General features: G+C 37.9%; 1 protein-coding gene across 1 annotated transcript in view; it reads right to left on the bottom strand.

The window, feature by feature from the left end:
* Positions 1-341: 341 nt before the first annotated feature.
* The window catches only part of MMP16 (matrix metallopeptidase 16), a 278,762-nt gene continuing 260,276 nt past the window's right edge, over positions 342-18,827 (bottom strand). Inside the window, exons 9-10 of the mRNA XM_037050191.1 lie at positions 8,023-8,138; positions 342-3,140 (exon numbers count right to left, since the gene is read on the bottom strand). Coding sequence (XP_036906086.1) covers positions 2,806-3,140; positions 8,023-8,138 — 451 coding nt within the window. The 3' untranslated portion in view covers positions 342-2,805. The remainder of the gene's footprint in view (positions 3,141-8,022; positions 8,139-18,827) is intronic.

Below are 18,827 nucleotides of genomic sequence, written 5' to 3'. Positions count from 1 at the left end.
ACTATTCAATGATTTATGTATCCCCAAAATGACATAGTTCCTCATTTCAGTCTTTAGCAAAAAGTAGCTTTTTGTCACTTTTTCCTGGACAGGGACCTAAAAGGATTACACCAGCAAGCACTGTCTAAATGAGTTTAAGTGTGCAGACAGTCAGCCCACCATGCTCAGTGGATGCAACCACCTCCAAAGAAAACCCGCATCATGTACATGGGAAGTGTGCAGTCAGGCTATAGGGGGTGCTGCCCTCACACACAAAATCTATTGATATCTTATCAAATCATCTTCATTGTATGCTGTTCACCGTTAAGCCATTTCTCTTTTTGAACTGGTCTTTTTTGTTGTTGTTAACCTCACATTGGAAATGTCAAGGTTGTAAGAAATAAGTCACCAAGGCTCTGTCTGCAACATGGTACCCATGATTACAAAATATTTTCCCCCACACAGTCATAAAATGTTGAACTGAAGAGAATTCTCATTCTCGTGCTATATTGAGTATACATGTAAAGTCAAGGCAGCCAAACTATCCATTTCCAAATAAGAATGTATACCTGCACTCATTAAAAATCGCCTGGAAATGTGTATTATTAGCAAATCAGTAAGAAATTCTCACTAGTATAAAATTCCTGTTTTATATAAAAGCCATACTGGCCATTCAAGTATTTTGAGGTTTTATTTTCCCTTATCATTTTATATTTGTACTAAAATGATAAATTTAAACTTGAATTTATATTAAAGGAAAATTAAAAGTCACTTCTACCTCCAGGGTATTTTTCTGAGTGTGTCTGGAAGAACCAAGCATCTGTCTGCACACTCAACACCCACACCTCTCTTCACTTGAAGGAAACAGCTCACCCTCACTGGATTTCAGAGAATAATTAACCCTCCAATGAAGAAGCAACATCAGATTTCCCTTCATTTCTGCTAGTTTGTAAGTTAAAGGTCAAAGGCCAAATACATAGAATAGGACTGTTCAAGAGAAATTTTCACAGAAGACAATGTTTAAGTTGTTAATGACAGTCAACGGATCAACAATCAAGGTCAAGGGAAGCTGTTCATTGTTTCAAAAGCTAATCCTCCAGGAAGCTGGCTTTTCTGAAAAGCTAGTGACTGAGTCATGGGGTGTGTCCCTTCTGATCCTAATGAGTTCTAATGAGTTCACAGCCCAGTGGCTCCAAAGCTTTTCCTCTGGAGAAGCAGCTTCTTGAAAATCAATAAAGAGGTCTGTCAGTTGCTGACTTTTCACTAGGAAAAAAAATATTGTGATATTTTTTCATAATATGAACTTGCTCCACAGGTCACACAGGAATGATTATACTGATGTTAGGACAAATGACACTCCATAGTGAGATGCTTAGGTGGTGTCTTGGCTCTGTCAGTAACCAAATGGATGGCTGGACACCAGAAGCCACACAAACCCTTTGAGAACTATGGTCACCATGCAGGACAGTCACTTCAATTCACTTTACAGTGGCCATATGCACTGCATGTCTCAAGGCAAACTGAACTCCCATGCAATGGATTTTAAAATAGAAACTCAGTATGTCTAACCAAAATAAAAGAGACGTATGCTATTATCACTGGTTGTTCAAATAAAATCTCACTCTTACAAGATACTTAATAAAATACCTTTTTATTTGCCAGGAAGTGTTTTGGCAAGTCACATCACCTGTGTTTGTCATGATGCATTTCTGTAGTAGCAGAAGTCACTTAAACATTGCACAGGGTTATAGGATATCTATTTTTAAAAATTGACATTCCTGAACCTGAGACTATTGTCGCCATTGCCCAGTTGTTCAAAATTCAGCAGATAGCCAAACTGACAGCACAGTGACTCTGAAAGCTGATCTGATAGTTCTCAAAGGGTTCCATCATTGGATTATAATGTCACATTGCCTTATAAGCAATTGTTACTTCACACCATGTTAGGGACATGATGCTTCTCACTCTCATATAATTAATATCCCCAACAGACCCAGGGGAAACCCAGGGCAATGGCCTAAAACAGCTTGGGGAGGTCCCACAATGACAATGCAAGATAGCAGGAAGGACACACTTCTGGAAACACTTCCAAACAATTCAAAGTCCTGTTTGAGTAGAGCTCTAAGTACAAATGATCTGGGACAGTAAGGACATGGCTGAGAATAACTGTAGAAAACAAAAAAAAAATGGAATGTTATTAAGGCTGTTACTATATTGCAGAGAATTTGGCCCCTGTTGGCTGGAATGGATCCCCAGTCTTGACTTGCTGCCTCAGCACCAGCAAGCACAGCAGACTTCCTGGAGAGGTCAGAACATGCTCTTTGGAGACTAAGCTGTTCTGGGTCTTCCACTTTCGTGAAAGCTCAACTATGAGTTGTTTGTTTAACATTTTAAAATTTTCTTGGCTGTAAAGCAAAAATGTGTGGGTTCTCCATTTTGCTTTTCTCCCTACCCCGCAACCCCAGAAATGGGCTCAGACTTCAGACGGACAATGCTATTTAAAACAATTAGGAAGAATCTTTTCCATGGTTTCCTCTTCTGGTGTTACTCCTGAAAATGTCCTGGGCATCAAGCGTGCAGAGGAAAGACCTAGAATGGGAAAACAAATAAAGACAAAGGACTGAGGGATGGTAGGGACTTGCATCATGGAGGTATCCCCACATCTGAATTTCCACTCATGCGCAGGACCAGCAACCCTCTGGTTTGAAAGGTCAGCCCCAAACCAGGATGCCACCAGCCTGCTCTGAGCTAGGTACCAGCATAACAGCTCTTGTCTCGCATCTCAAATGATCACCGACTCCTGGAAAAGCAGTTGGAAGCCCAGTGTCACACCCACTCCTGCATGGAGCGTTTACAGTACAGTATGTGCCGAGGAGTCCCTTTCCTCTTGAACTGGAGCACAGTGTAGACCAGTACCAGCAGGCAGAGGGCCAGTATGCATGGGATAACAATGGCAATGGCTTTCACAGTGCCGGCCGTGTGGTCCAGTTTGATGACAATGTCGACATCATCAGTAGGGCTGTGTCCTTCTTTGTGTCGGTCTGTTGGTCCATCACAGCCCATAAAGTCCTTCAGGATGGATCTGGGATATCCAGGTTCTACTTTGAGTATCTGGTTGTTGAATTTCCAATATTCCTTTCCTTTGTAGAAATATGTAAATCCTGAGGGTGGAGATGGGGGAAACAACACACAAAGGAACCACTTTTGTGAAAGTCAATATGTACAGACATTTAATTAAATTGACTGCATAGACCCTAGCTGGTGTAGCTCAATGGATTGAGCATGGACCTGCATACCAAAGGGTGGCCAGTTTGATTCCCAGTCAAGGCACATTCCTGGGTTGCAGGTCAGGTCCCCAGTATGGGGTGCATGAGAGGCAACCGTGTGTTGATAGTTCTCTCCCTGTCTTTGTACTTCCTTTCACCTCTCTCTAAAAAAAGTAAAATCTTAAAAAATAATTACTACATAGAAGAGGTATGTTAAGACTCCTTAATTCATTCAGGAAGAAAACACTATTTTGAGCTGAGTTGTGTGCTGAGATGGATCTGGCCACTGAGCCCCAGGGACTGTGCCCTCTGATTCCTGGGGAAGCCCAGCCAGAGAGAAGTGCCCTCTGCTGAGGGTGTTGAGAGATCAAGTGGAGTGCATCTAACCTGTCTACCCTGGAGCAAGACTCTCTCCATTGCTGGTTCACAGGACCAAAGACAAGTAATACATACCTGTGTGATAATATCTACCTACATTGACCATGTTGCCATACCTTATAAACTGAAGTGCCATTGGCCTCAGGCTGTGACTAAGGACACACAGGAGGGGGCTTCTCCAGGAGGCGCCTCACAGGGAATGACACCAGAAATAGTTGTAATCCTTCTAAACAATAGGTTTCCATCCATCATTTGGGCCAGAAATCATAACAAATTATAAGTCACATGATAGAGGTGTTTTCCTTTGTCTGCTTGGAACTTAAATAAATAAACAGGCATTTCTAGTATTTTCTGCACTAATCTTATTTTTGGATTTAGGTTACACACATTGTATCTTTTCCTTTGGTCTCATTATATGACTTTCTTATTCACTTAACCTATGTTAAATCCATGTCACTTAAGTATATTTTACAGAACTTCTAAAGCTTTTATTAACCCTTTTAAAGTAAAGAATTAATAGTGTATAAATAGATCTACAATTTTATCTCTAATACTTCCAACTAATACATATTGCTTGGGCGAGGAGGTGGTATATGGAAGGCTCAAAGATTTGGCAATACATATGATTAATGTTTCAAACTATTAGAGATACGAATAATAGACTTTGCAAGTTTATGATAATTAAACTACAAGTATGTGTGTTTTTCTTAGGGCTAGTCTCTAAATTAATGTTGTTTTTGTTGGGTACATACCCAATTTTATTTTTACTCATAACTTCTTCATATCAATTTTTTGTTACTGCACCTAATGGATTTCATTCTTGAATCAAGATAATATTCATAAGACCAAAATAAATGTTTTAATATCATAATTACTTTAAAAACTGTATTTTTGGAAGTATCTATTTTCAATAGTGTCTTCTTTAGAGTTAATAATCATTAGTGAGAGTTTTCTTTGTCCCATGTTATTGAACACTTACTCTGGAAGAAAAAAACGTGTGTTTAAAACTTAGTAAATGACATTTTATAATCTCATAACCACTCTGTGAAGTAGAGTTAGTTATCTATACTTTCCAGGCAAAGACACTGTGGCTCACAGATGAAATAAAATGCCCAAGACCTGGTGATATGTTGCTGTAGCTCTACAGCCTGAACATGAATGACTTGTCTAAGATTGGGTCCTTTAGACATCTCCTGTCTTTGATCAAATACTCTTTGGTTAAACAGCACAGGCTATGATAGATGCCACTCCTGAAACAAACAAATAAACAAACCAGAAAACTGACTTCTCTCAAAAAAAATTCAGCTAGGACAGAGCATCACTCCATGTCATTTTGTTTTGGAAGTCACTCTATTTAATGCCATATAGTCTGCCATCAGTTTTTGTAGCAAAGGGCAGTTTTGCCATCAGAACAATTTGCCAACTGAAAACAGTGTATGTATATTCAAATTTTTCTGCAGGGAGCTTCTGTTTTGACCTTGCTAATGAATCCAATGCAATTACTCAATTAACTTTGATGAAGCAATGCAGAGGACCTTCCAAATGACAGTCTGTTGGGAGATCATTATTCAATAATGGCATTGATGTAGAATTCAACAGACCTTTCAAATAGGTGAATGTATTTCTTACAACCTAGAAGCTAACAGCTGGAAGTGTCCTCATATTTAAGTATTAGTCCAAGCTGATTAGTATGAAATTACTGGGTATCATACTAAAGTTCAGAAGTTTCTATTTTGGTGTTTATCAGGTCTGCAAGTCAATTTCATATAATACATGCCAATTGCTGAAGTAGAATTTAGTTTACTGAATACATGTGTTACCAATAAAAAGTCTAATCTTTCTAATAAGAAATAATTTGAAAGAGGGTGAATACAGATTATTTACCACAATTTTAGTATAAGTTAAAAATTCACAGTGATATAAAGTGCAGCATAGGGATAGTTAATAATATTGTAATAACTTTGTATGGTGCCATGTGGGTACTGGACTTATTAAGGGATCACTTCATCAGTTATGTCAATGAATGTTAGCTATAATTTTAAAAAATTAAAATAAAACACATGCTGTTTTTAAAAACACTGTTGAATAGTGAGTTCTAAGAAGAAATTATTTCACTGTATTCTGCATGAGTCAAATATTTCAATTTTTGAAGTTATTTTTGAGGACGGAAAACAAAGAGGAAAATAAGAAAGCTGTTAAGATGGTTACAGGTGAAAACCAAGAGGCTGGCAGCTCAAGAAGCTACATTTCTAGAAATTCTGGGCTTGTCTAGTGTGACAAAATGAAACACTGAGCCCAACACAAGGGACCACCAGTTACTTTAATGATACAGTGTAGAAAAAGATTTTTTAGCTTTGCCTCTTATTTGAAGATGGTGTATTTGAGCACATCCTGTGAGGAGAGAATGTTCCAGTTTCCAGTGTTAGTTATGTAATCTTACCACTTTTATTATCATAAAAAGTTACTTAAAACTTGCTGATATTGCATTCCTCATTTATAGATAATAATAAATGAAGTGAAGAGATAGTTGTGTTGGGCAATTACATTAGATAATGAATTCATAGAGTACAACCAATGTACAGCAACAACCCAATAAATGGTAGTTCTTGGCCATATTTCATTGATCAAACTGGAAGAATTAAAATCAGTATGTCTTTGAAGGCATATTTCGCTTTAACACAAATATATCCTTCAAAATCTATAGCTGAATTTAAAGAACTCTCTTGGAAATTATTACGAGGAGAGAATTCCAAGGAAGAAATTTGTACATTGCTGGAAGGGTGGATAGAGAAACCATTTTGAAACTCTACCATCTCTGATTTTATGATTAATAAATATCACCTGTGTGTATTTAGTCTTATAAGGAATTACTTTGGGTCTAAATATAAATCAAATGTGTTTACTTACTAATTTGAGATTGCTCTTTCATGCAAACATAACAGAAACTGAAAAGTCTGAGTTTCAAGTAAGAAGCCACAGTTTGAGATTTGAGTAGAAACCAAAACGCAAAACAAAACAAAACTAACAACAACAACAACAACCAAACAGAGATCTTGCTGTGGGTAGATTCGTTGGCATTGCTGCTTGCAGAACAAGGGTTTCAGACAATTAGGAGATCTCCATTTTAGGGAGTGAAACTTTACAGCAATGGCAAGGATAAAATTAATTTCAACAACTAACATTTACTGAATGGTTACTGTGTGACTGCCTTTCAAGAGGTTATAATGGGAATGTATGTTGATGGTTGTGATTTTAGATTTTGAGTGAGAGGGATCAGGTCCCAAAAGAGGATTTCCTGAAAGATGAAAATTGAGCTTATGTTGAAATACCAAACAGGGGGTAGACCAGTTAAGGTCCAGAAGACACAAATGTGATAAAATTTCATTTGTAGTTTTTTGTCATTTGTAAGCACTGATTTTCCCAACATGCTTTGTATCTGTTAGTATTTTACAAAGTTATTATTTGCATGTAAAAAGAAAATATTAATTTTTGAATATAAGGAAATTGTTTCTCTCCTTCTGAAATACACCTTAAGGTGGGAAGACAATTTTGTTCCCACAAGAAATGTATATATTTTCTCTTATATTTATGTAATAGGCTTTTCATGCTATTGAGGACCCACACAATTATAATTTTCTTCTGGTTCCTATTATAAATCATTTGACAGGGTGGGTTTCTTTTCTGTTCATTTCAGAATGGCATCTCTTTCCCTTTCTCTGTTCTGGGACACTGTGTTTAGATTTTATTTTGAATTATTGTTTTCATGGTTTAGCCCTATTTATTAATCCTTGCATGAGGAGAAAAGTGTTCAGCCTTGATATATGCCAACATCATGGAGTGTGAACTATCTATTGCTTGGCTAACTACCACTTAGGATCTGCCTGAATCTCAAATTCTGAGAGTGAGCACAGGAGGCTTGGGCTACTCTGAAGTGTTTCTCATTATTAAGCAATTATGCTTGGCTGTTCTGAGCTGGTATCTTCCTTGTCTTCTGACAGTCTCAGCCAAAGAAACACATAAAAAAATTCACCCTCGTCATGCCCTGTTTCCAGGTGTCTCTGTGCCTCAGTTACAATTACAACTTATTTTTCTGTGATCAGCTCCTGTCCCATGATGTGTTATTATCTTCACACAAATTTTAGAAGAAAAGTAGGTGACATTATTCCAAAGGTATTCACATCCTTCATTTTAAAAAATCACTTTCATCTTTTTCTAAATAGAGTTTAAAAAATATCTTGAGCAGAATATTAAATGTAAATTAGTAAATTTATATATGTGGTAATACAGTATGATATAGCTCTAGTGTGGAGCTTTTTAATGACTTAATACAGTGAAAAGATAGAATACAATACAGAAATACGTAGTAAATCACAAAATGTATAAGTCACATGCTGCGTACCATTCTCCTTGTGCACAAATGCTCCCTGAGGAGAGTCAGGGATACCTTTCCAGACTGTAATGGGTTTGGGATAGCCAGGGTCCATGGTTTTCATTTCTTCACTATATCTCCAATACCTAAAAAGGATAAAGGCAAGAACAACAACACATGCATAGGAAAGGAAATGATGTATACTGACAGCAGTAGATAACATTCATCCTCCTTGCTGTATGCCACCTGTATACCTGGTAATAATATTTAGAACTTATTTAAATCACTGTAAAGACAGTGGAACCAAAATATTTATTCTGTTTTCTTTCCTGAATATGTGAAAACTAGGTATATTATTGTGCATTTATTTAGACTGTCATAATTAATTTAAAAAACTAGATAAATATATTTACAGTCCGAAAAGGTAGCATCAATGTATGTGTAAGTCAGAGGTTTGTTTTTTAACAATTTCACTTAGTCAGCTGAACATTTTTTTTCAAACAATCTGAAACAGAATCTTGGTCCATTTATTCATTAAACATTTATTTGAGTACCTGCTCTGTGCCTGGCATTATTATAGGTGCTAGAGATACAACTTTGAAATAAACACACATGTCCCAGCTCTCATCAGTCTTGCCTTTTAGGGTACTTTGGAGGTTATGAGCAAAAAAACAACTTATCAAAAATACGTACTATGCTAGAAGGTGGAAATATCTATTAAGAAAACAAAGCAGATCAAATTATCCCTCAATATGGGTTAAGAGAACAGAGAGGGGTCTGCAATAAGCTGATGTTTGAACAGAGAGCAAGTGAGCAGCAGCAGATGTGGTTTTGGAGGAGGAGAACACAAGGTGGAGTCAGGAGTCATGGAAAGTTCTGGTGGTGGTGACAAGCTTGAGTTCCAAACATCCACAGTGAAACCTCTGTGACCAGAATTGAGGTAACACGGGGAGTGGAAATTATCGTGCAAACTGCATCTGTAATCAGACCCTCACACTACAGCAAACTCGAAACCCGCCAGGGAGATGTGAAGCCACTGTCCACTGAGCAGAGGAGTGTAGAACTGGCTTTGTTTTTGCTGCTGCTGTGAGTTTAATGGATGGAATGAGGTAACATAGAAAAAAGGAAAGTGATTGGCATGTACACTGTGGAGCTCTTGGTAATGTAAGGCATGGAGATGTCATTTTGAAGAAGTCCCAGGGCCAACAGTAGTTCAAAAGCACATGTGAGAGATGGTAAATAACTTAGGAATTTGGGTCTGGCTGTCTGAAGTAAGAATCCAACATTCAGCACAGTAGGGACAGGGACTGTCTGGGGCTGTTCTGAGTCTGGTCTTAGGTATGCTGCACTCAGGTGCCTGTGACATCACAGTGTAATTGTGCATGAGGTGACCAGGTGTCTGAGTGTGTACTGTGACCAGGTCTTGACTGGAGACCTCAGTGGATGGACAGAAAAACAGATAAAGGCAAAGCCAGTTAGGGCATCCAAGAGACAAACTGAACACCATGACTCTGGATTACAGATTGGACACATGTTCTCAGAGTCAAACAAACTGATCTGTGGTATATTCTAGAAATTGAAAGTTTAATAGCCTTTCTTAGGACCATCAGAATGGTCTAGGCATTATATGATTTAATCACAGTGCCCTTGAGATGGAAACCACTGTCCCTGTATGAGAGAGGAGAGTTCTTGGAAGACAATGAATGACATATGTAAATTTATAACCAAACTCTGTCAGATTTTAAAGTCTCTACTCTTTCCTCTACACACAACAAATATGTTTTCCAAATTTATTTGACAAATATTTTTAAACATCTGTAACAATCTGCTAAAGCTAGTGTTTGACCAGGAGGTTTGGGGAATAACACACTTTATGTATAAACTTGGGATTAGGCATTTTGGTTGAAACCATGAAAAAATTCTTTCTGGTCTTCTCTGAGTATTTTCCTATTCTGAGTCAGTGGAGGATCTTTCATCTACACAGCTGTGGGATCTTGTGAAGAGGGATTTTCTCTAGATTTCTTCAAACATCACTCATATAACATTGAGGATATTAGCATTTTCTTAATCTTCAGTGCTCACGTAAGAAGGAAAAAAGGAAGTTTCAGGAAGGGTTCCAATACATCAGCCACAGGCCAACTTTGTCCTGAAGGAAACACAGGGTGACAGGTGTGTGTCACAGATTGTTATCCATGGATGCTAAGAACAGATCAAAGATGAGAGAGCTTCTGGAGAGGCATAGAGCTAAGACCACAGTGACTGGGCCCATCTTTCTGAAGAAGAGAAGTCAGCAGAGCATCATTCTTCCAGCATATGTTTGCATTCACACTGTGTTCATGAAAATATCTGATTTTAAATTATTATGAATAATCTTTCACAGAACATTCTGTTGTGAACACAGAATGGTTAATAGGGCTGATATTCCACTGAAAATCTCCAGCTCTCTTTTCTCGAGGCAATATCTCAATGGGGTTTGCAATAGTCATACAGGTTAACCAATTGGTTTATGCAATTGACCATAAAGAAAACCCCTCACAAAGAAACTGTCAAATAACTTACTTCATGGGCACTAAGAACCCCCTTTGTTTTTCTCTCACAGTTTATGCCTCTAAAAAGTAGGATGCTTCACTGTGTTAAAATTTACTAGGCAGGGTGTTCCCATCCATCATAGATTAAGTAATGATTTTTTTACAATAAATGGCATTTTTTTCAGATGACATAAACATGAACAGTCTTTATATTTAGCTAACATAAAAGTTTGGAATAATTTAAAATCCTAGGGACAATAGGATTGCACTATATGTGGTTTCGGAAAGGTCACTATGCACTTAAGAACCACGTTTGTTCTCCAAGGAACAGTGATTACAATGTTCTTGTAACAACATTCATACATTCTACACTGCTTATAGCTACAAAGTAAATTTATATGCAAACATTATTTTATTTTATTTATCTACGACCACTCCACATTATTTCTCTATGATGCACTCTACAAAGACACTGTCATTCAGTGCCTTCACTGACAGCATTGGGTGTCCCATTATTCAAATGTAATCATTTGGTCATAGTTCCTCTTAAATGTTGCAGAGTTGAAGCTAACTCTCTCTGATTAATGGTTAAGTATGGTTTTCTATCAGATCACTGCTCATTTTTCCTTGATGAGGAAACTATTAATCCACCTGCCATTCTTACTCTCACTGCTAAAATTATTAATCTTTATGTGTGAGTATGATTTTCTTCTTCTCTGGTTCTGTCAGGCATCCATCCATTTTACCCTCCAACAATTCTCTGAGCACCTACTTAAGACTCATGAAGATCACATTTCAAAGAAACAATAATGGAATGGGAATTTTATTATACACTCTTGTAGAACCATAATTCTGGTATGAATTTGTCAGAAGAAGCATATTTCTCCTTCTCTAAGCTAGAAGATAAGGTAATACTCTAATTTGAGACCATTTTACAATCTGAAAATCTCAGTGTAAGCTCAGACCCTCAGGTTATCTGCTGTGTGCCAGCTTTGATACATATATATATATATTTCAGTATATTTGATTGTAATGAGAATCCTCTCACTATGTCCAGAGTTGCTTTCTAAAGGTGCCAATGCCTGTTCACAAATATAAGTTTGCATTTTAATTTTCAAAATATAGGGAGAGGCAAAATGGTGACGGAGTAGGACTGAGCGGATTCCAGTTCCTTGTACACATGGGAGAGGATCCTGGCTGATGGGCGGAGGAGTAGCGCAGGCAGCCAGCAGTTCCTCTGCATATATGAAAATAAGAAACCAGAAATCGTGATGGTCGAAGAGGATCCAGTCGGTAGGGACACAATGGAGACAACCGTACAGTGGAGTCTCAAGGACCGGAGCTAAGACAGGAGCAGCAGGGACTTCGGCTGGTGCAGAGCCGGGGACCAGTGCCAGGAGTGCAGCGTGCCTTGGCAGGCACCCAGCGCACCTGAGTCAAAGCCCAGCACTCAGGACCTGCTCCCAGTGCATCTCCCTCAGACTCTTTGGGAGCCCTGAGCCTGCTGAAGGGTCCTTGGGAAAGAGCTGGGTTATCAGCTCCCTCTTTCCCCAGCCAAGCAAGGTTGGGCACTGGGAGAGGCGTGTTTGCTAGAGTTTGCAGAGAGAGTCCTTAGGACAAAGGGCCAAGATCAACCATGGACTCTGTGGTTTCCAGCCCCAGATAACTGAGAGGCACAGTGTGAGGCTCTGACTCTGACAGTCACAGCCCCCCGGACTGCTCCCCTGCCCAGCGTGGCAGGGAACCTGAGGTAGGGTAGAAGGCCTGGAGTTCCCCCACAGAACTGGGACAGGTCTGAGCTGGAACCCGCGGGAACCAGGCAGCCTCGAAACTTAGCCCACGGTGATAACCCCTGGGAAAAAAGCGCTGTGAGTAAGTCCTAGAACCCCTCCCTGGGCACTGTGGAGAGGCGGCAGTTTGGCTCTTGGGAGAGCTCTCTTAGAAAGACCACACTAATGGCACCTCAGCCTGCTGCAGCCAGAAAAACCGGTTTGGCCAGTTTGAAACCAACAAGGCATGTTTATGTTTTTGTTTTTGTTTTTTTATTTGGTTTTGTTTTGCTCTTTTAAGTAATCTTTTATTTTTAAAATTTTATTATTGTTTTATCTTTCAATACTCTTTTACTCTTTTTCTTCTTTTCTGTTTTATTCCTTCTTCATTTCTTTCCAAACTTATCACTTTTTCTGACATTCTCCTGCCTTTTTTTCTATTACCCATAAGCCACACAAACAACTTGAAACTGGGAGAAGACCAGAGCTAGACTCAAAGAAGAAGCTTCCCAACAGTAGAGTCAGAGAGACAAATTTCATTTTGCTATACCAGAAAAGTCACAAGTTGCTACATATTTGTATAATTATTCTTTTCATTATTCTCACTTCTTTTATATATTAATAGTATCTTTGTATTCCTCCTCTTTCTGTACAGGCTTCGTTGGATTGGCTGGTTATATTGTATCATTTGACAGGTTTCCCCTGTTCTTTCTTCCACAGTGCATTGCTAATTTTCTATTCTTCACAGCACTTGTGTTTCTTTAGCATACTACCCAAAGTTCTATACCCCTTATTCAGACAGATCACATAGAGTCTGTCATATGATTGGTGCTCTAATATTATTGTAAATAACAGCTATTCTATACAACTGTAAATACTTCACAACACATCTCCCGGATTTTAATCCACTTCACAGTTTCCTGAATTCTATTGCTGGAGTAATTAACTCTATTTGCTCATACACTACATCTATTTACTATCCTTTACTCTCACCCTACCCCAGAATCTGACTGACTGCAACCTCACTGCTTTGTAGATCTAACTCACTAGACTTCCCTCTCCAACAAGAGACTTATCTCATGCCCATCCTGTCTTAAAAGTGGCAAGTTGGGTTGAAGATTAGGGTTAACACTATATATAGCCTAAAGATCTTCTATCTCTTCTCTACTGGCTGTGACTGTAAAAATCATAAAATATTTTCTCGCTGTCATAAACCATTTTGCCTCCCCCTCCAACTGATCACACACACATATACACACACACAAAAGGAACAGGTGGAAGCGAAGAATGCCAGGATAACTGAAGAAGACTGCACAACTGAATTTCACAGGTATTTCACCAGAGAAGTTCACACCATAAACCCAGGGAGCCAGAACAGATTAATTTAAGAACATGAGGATAAAAAGAAGAGTCTCACAAACAATGGGAGGACAAAGAAACAATCTCCAAATGAAAGGAAAGAAGGAAGCCTCAGAAATAATGTTAGATGAAATAGAGGCAAGTCAGCTATCAGATATTGACTTCAAAGCACTGGTTATCAGGAAGTTCAAAGACCTCACACTGAGCTACCAGAAACTACAGAGGAGCTACAACCATCTCACGGCACACTATATCAACATGAAAAAGGAAATAGAAACTATTAGTAAGGGCCAAGAGGAAATGAAGAGTACAATTTCTGAACTGAACAACACAGTGGAAGGAATCAAAAGCAGAATCGATGAAGCAGAAGATTGGATCAGTGAGTTGGAGGAAAAAGTAGAAAAAACTCCCAGAAAGAGCAAGAAAAGGAGAACAGGCTCAGAAACAATGAACAGGGATTAAGAAAAATGCAAGAAAATATGAAATGTAGTAATATCTGAATAATAGGGATACAAGAAGGAGAAGAAGAAGAACAAGGGATAGAAAACCTATTTGAAAAAGTAATGATGGAAGACTTCACTTATTTGATGACAGAAAAAGTCACACAAATAAAGAAAAAAGAGAGAGTCCCAATAAAGAGGAATCTGAAGAGGCCCAGTTCAGGACACAATATACTTAAAATGGCAAAATTCTAAGATAAGAGAGAATCTTAAAGGCAGCAAGGGAGAAAAAGGAAGTAACATACAAAGGACCCCCAATAAGGTTAGCTACTGACTTTTCCATGGAAACACTCCAAGCAAGAAAATAATGGCAAGAAATATTCCAAGTAATGAGAATCAGAAGCCTGGAACCAAGGACACTTTACCAATCAAGGCTCTCAATCAAGAAGGAAGGCAAAATAAAGAACTTCCAAGACAAAAGAAGTCTAAAAGAATATGCCTCCACCAAACCAGATCTGCAAGAGATGCTACAAGGACTGCGTTAAACAAGGTAAAGAGAGACAGAGAGGAACACAGGTACAAAAATGGCAATGAATAAGTACCTATCAATAATAACACTAAGCATAAATGGATTAAATGCTCCAATCAAAAGACAGAGAATAGCTGAATGGGTGAGAAAGTGTGACCCACATATATGCGGCCTACAAGAGACCCACCTCAGGACAAAAGACCTACACAGACGAAAGTGAAGGGCTGGAAACAAATTTTCCAAGCAAACGGAAAAGAAAAAAAGCCAGGGTAGCAATACTCATATCAGACAAAATAGACTTCAAAAAAGGGTCATAAAGAGAGACACAGAAGATCACTTCGTAATACTCAAGGGAAGAATCCACCAAGAAGACATTAACATCGGAACTATATATGCACCCAACATAGGAGCACCCAAATATGTAAAGAAAATTTTAGAGGATTTTAAGAAAGATATTGAAATCAAAGGTCAGAGTAGAGGATTTTAACACCCCACTGTCAAAAATGGACAGATCTTCCAAAAAATATCAAAAGTGATATAGCCTCATTAAACAATACCCTACACGAAATGGACTTAACTGACATATATAGACCCCTTCATCCCAAAGAAGCTAAAAACACATTGTTTTCAAATGGACATGGAATATTTTCAAAGATAGACCACATGATAGGACAAAAAATGAGTCTCAACAAATTCAAGAAAATTGAAATCATACCCAGCATTTTCTCTGACCACAAGGGACTGAAACTGGAAACCAACCCCAAAGGAAAAAAAAATCCCAAACACTCAAAATCATGGAGATTGAATAGCATGCTATTAAACAACGAATGGGTCAAGAATGTAATTAAGGAAGAAATCAAAAAGTTTCTGAAAACAAATGAAAATGAACTCACAAGAACCCAAAACTTATGAGACATGGCAAAGGCAATCCTGAGAGGGAAGCTCATAGCAATACAGGCCTACCTAAAGAAGATAGAAACATTTCAAATAAACAACCTACCCTACCTCTGCAAGAACTCAAGAAACAACAACAAAGACAGCCCAGAGCAAGTAGAAGGAAGGAAATAACCAAGATCAAAGCAGAATTAAATGACATAAGGACTAAAAGCACAATTCTAAAGATCAATGAATCCAGGAGCTGGCTTTTTGAAAAGATAAACAAAATAGACAAACCTTTAAGAAGGCTCATCAAGAAAAAAAGAGAGAGGACCCAAATAAACACAATCTGAAATGAAAGAGGAGAGATTACAACGGATGCCACAGAAACAGAAGGGATTGTAAGGTATTACTATGCAGAACTGCATGCCAAGAAATTTGAAAATCCAGGTGAAATGGACAAATATCTAGAAAAATATACTCTTCCAAAACTCAATAAAAAGAAGCGGAAAACCTGAACAGGTGAATATCAGCAGATGAAATTGAAGCAGTAATCAAAAAACTCCCATCACACAAAAGCCTAGGACCAGATGGTTTCACAGGAGAATTCTACAAATCACTTAATGAAGAGCTAACCCCTATTCTTCACAGACTATTCCAAAGCATCCATAATGATGGAAAACTCCCAATCTATTTTTATGAAGCCAGCATCATTCTAAATCCAAAACCAGATAGAGACACAACAAAGAAAGAAAACTTCAGGCCAATATCGCTGATGAACATCGGAGCTAAAATCCTCAACAAAATATTGGCAAATTGCATCCAACAATTCATTAAAGAGATTATACACCATGACCAAGAGGGATTCATCCCAGGGATGCAAGGATGGTTCAATATTCACAAATCAGTAAATGTAATACATTACATAAACAAAAGCAAAGACAAAAATCACATGATCATATCAATAGAGGTGGAAAAACTTTTGATTAGGTACAGCATCCTTTTCTGATAAAAACATTCAGCAAAGTGGGAATAGAGGGAGCATTCCTCAATATAACAAAGGCCATATATGAGATCCCTACAGCCAACATAATACTCAATAGGCAAAAGTAAATCTTTTCCACTAAGATCAAGAACAAGACAAGGTTGTCCACTTTGACCACTTCTATTCAACATAGTGTTGGAAGTTTTAGCCACAGTGATTGGACAAGAAAAGGAAATAAAGGCATCCAATTCAGAAAGGAGGAAACAAAGCTGTCATTGTTTGCAGATAACATGATAGTATATATGGAAAATCCTATATACTCTATTCCTAAACTGTTCAAACTAATAAAAGAATTTTGCAAAACAGCGGGTTACAAGGTCAATATCCATAAATCAAAGGCATTTTTGTATACTAACAATGAATCTGCAAACCCAGAAATCAAGAAAAAAATCTCATTTGATATAGCAAAAACAAAAATAAAATACCTCTAAAAGACCTGTATGCAGGAAACTATACAACACTGAAGAAAGAAATCAAGAAAGACAGAAACAAGTGGAAACATATAACGTGTTCATGAATTAGAAGAATTAACATCATCAAAATACCAATACTACTCAAAGCAATTTACAGATTCAATGCAATCCCTATTAAAGTACCAATGTCCTCACAGACATAGAACAAACACTTCAAAAATTTATATGGAACGATAAACGACCCCGAATAGAAGCTGCAATTTTGAGAAAGAAGAACAAAGTCAGAGGGATCACAATACCTGATATCAAACTGTATTACAAGGCAACTGTTTTCAAAACAGCCTGGTACTGGCATAAATATAGGCACATAGACCAGTGAAACAGAACAGAGAGCCCAGAAATAAACTCAGCTCTTTACAGTCAATTAATATTTGACAAAAAGGGTAGTAACATAAAAAGTAGTAAACATAGCCTTTTCAACAAATGGTGTTGGGAGAACTGGACAGGTACGTGCAAAAAAGTGAAACTTAAGCACCAACTTACACTATACACAAAAATAAATTCAAGGTGGATAAAAGAGTTAAATATAAGCCATGACACCATTAAAGTCTTAGAGGAAAACATTGGCAGGAAAACATCAAATATTCCACACAGCAACAGTTTTACTGATATGTCCAGACACTTCGCCACGGAGGACATACAGAGGATCCAGAGACACATGAAAAGATGCTCGATATCACTAGCTATCAGAGAGATGCACATCAAAACCACAATGAGATACCACTTAACACCAGTCAGAATGGTTACCATAAACAAGGAAACAAACAACAAGTGTTGGAGAGGTTGTGGGGGAAAGGGTACTCTAGTTCACTCTTGATGGGATTGGAGACTGGTACAACCACTATGGAAAAGAGTATGGAATTTTCTAAGAAATCTAAAAATGAACATGCCTTTTGACCCAGCTATTCCACTGTTAGGAGTATATTCTAAGTACCCTGAAGCACCAATCCAAAAGAACCTATGCACCCCAATGTTCATAGCAGCACAATTTACAATAGCCAAAGCTGGAAGCAACCTAGGTGCCCATAAGTAAATGAATGGATCAAAATATTATGGTGTATATACACAATGAAATTCTATGCAGCAGAAAGAAAGAAGGAGCTCCTACCCTTTGCAGCAACATGGATGGAACTGGAAAGCATTATGCTGAGTGAAAGAAGCCAGGTGTTGAAAGACAAAAACCATAAGATCTCACCTTTAACAGGAAGATAGACAACAAAACAAACAAGCAAGCAAAATAAAAACAATGACACTGAAATAGAGAACAGGGGGGCAGAAACCAGAGGGGAGAGGGGAGGGAATTTCAGGGCAAAAAAGGTGAAGGTTTTACAGAACTTGTATAAAGAACACATGGACAGCAACTAAGGGGGTGGAAATTGTAGGGAGGTGGGGAGCAAAGGGGGGTTGTAGGCTGGGATGGGAGTAAAAGACAGAAAACTGTACTTGAAGCATAATGTAAGAAAATAAAAAATTAAAAAAGAGTCAAAGTTTTTCAAAATATTTGAATATAATTTAACATGAACAAAAAGCTCATTCCACTGATTTTTTTTGTGTTTGAAAAGTAAGCTTAGGGGTTCTTTGAGAAGTATATTAACATGTTCAGATGGAATACTGTAAATAAAACATTTGGTGAGTTTAAAATGTAGTTATTGCAATAAAATAAATTTTGGAATTTGTGTAAGATTGTCAGCAAGTGATACAGGCTATTCTAATGAGCCGTATAGTTTTTCTTCTGATACATCAGTGATCTCTACCTTTAGAATTATGACTTTAAATTGCTGAATCTTTGAGAAAGGCATTGAGGATCAGTGCTTCA

Source organism: Sturnira hondurensis, unplaced genomic scaffold (genome assembly GCF_014824575.4).
Source record: "Sturnira hondurensis isolate 20B ecotype Veracruz unplaced genomic scaffold, ASM1482457v3 Scaffold0006571, whole genome shotgun sequence".
Taxonomy (NCBI): domain Eukaryota; kingdom Metazoa; phylum Chordata; class Mammalia; order Chiroptera; family Phyllostomidae; genus Sturnira; species Sturnira hondurensis.
This window is presented reverse-complemented; position numbering and strand designations above follow the sequence as displayed.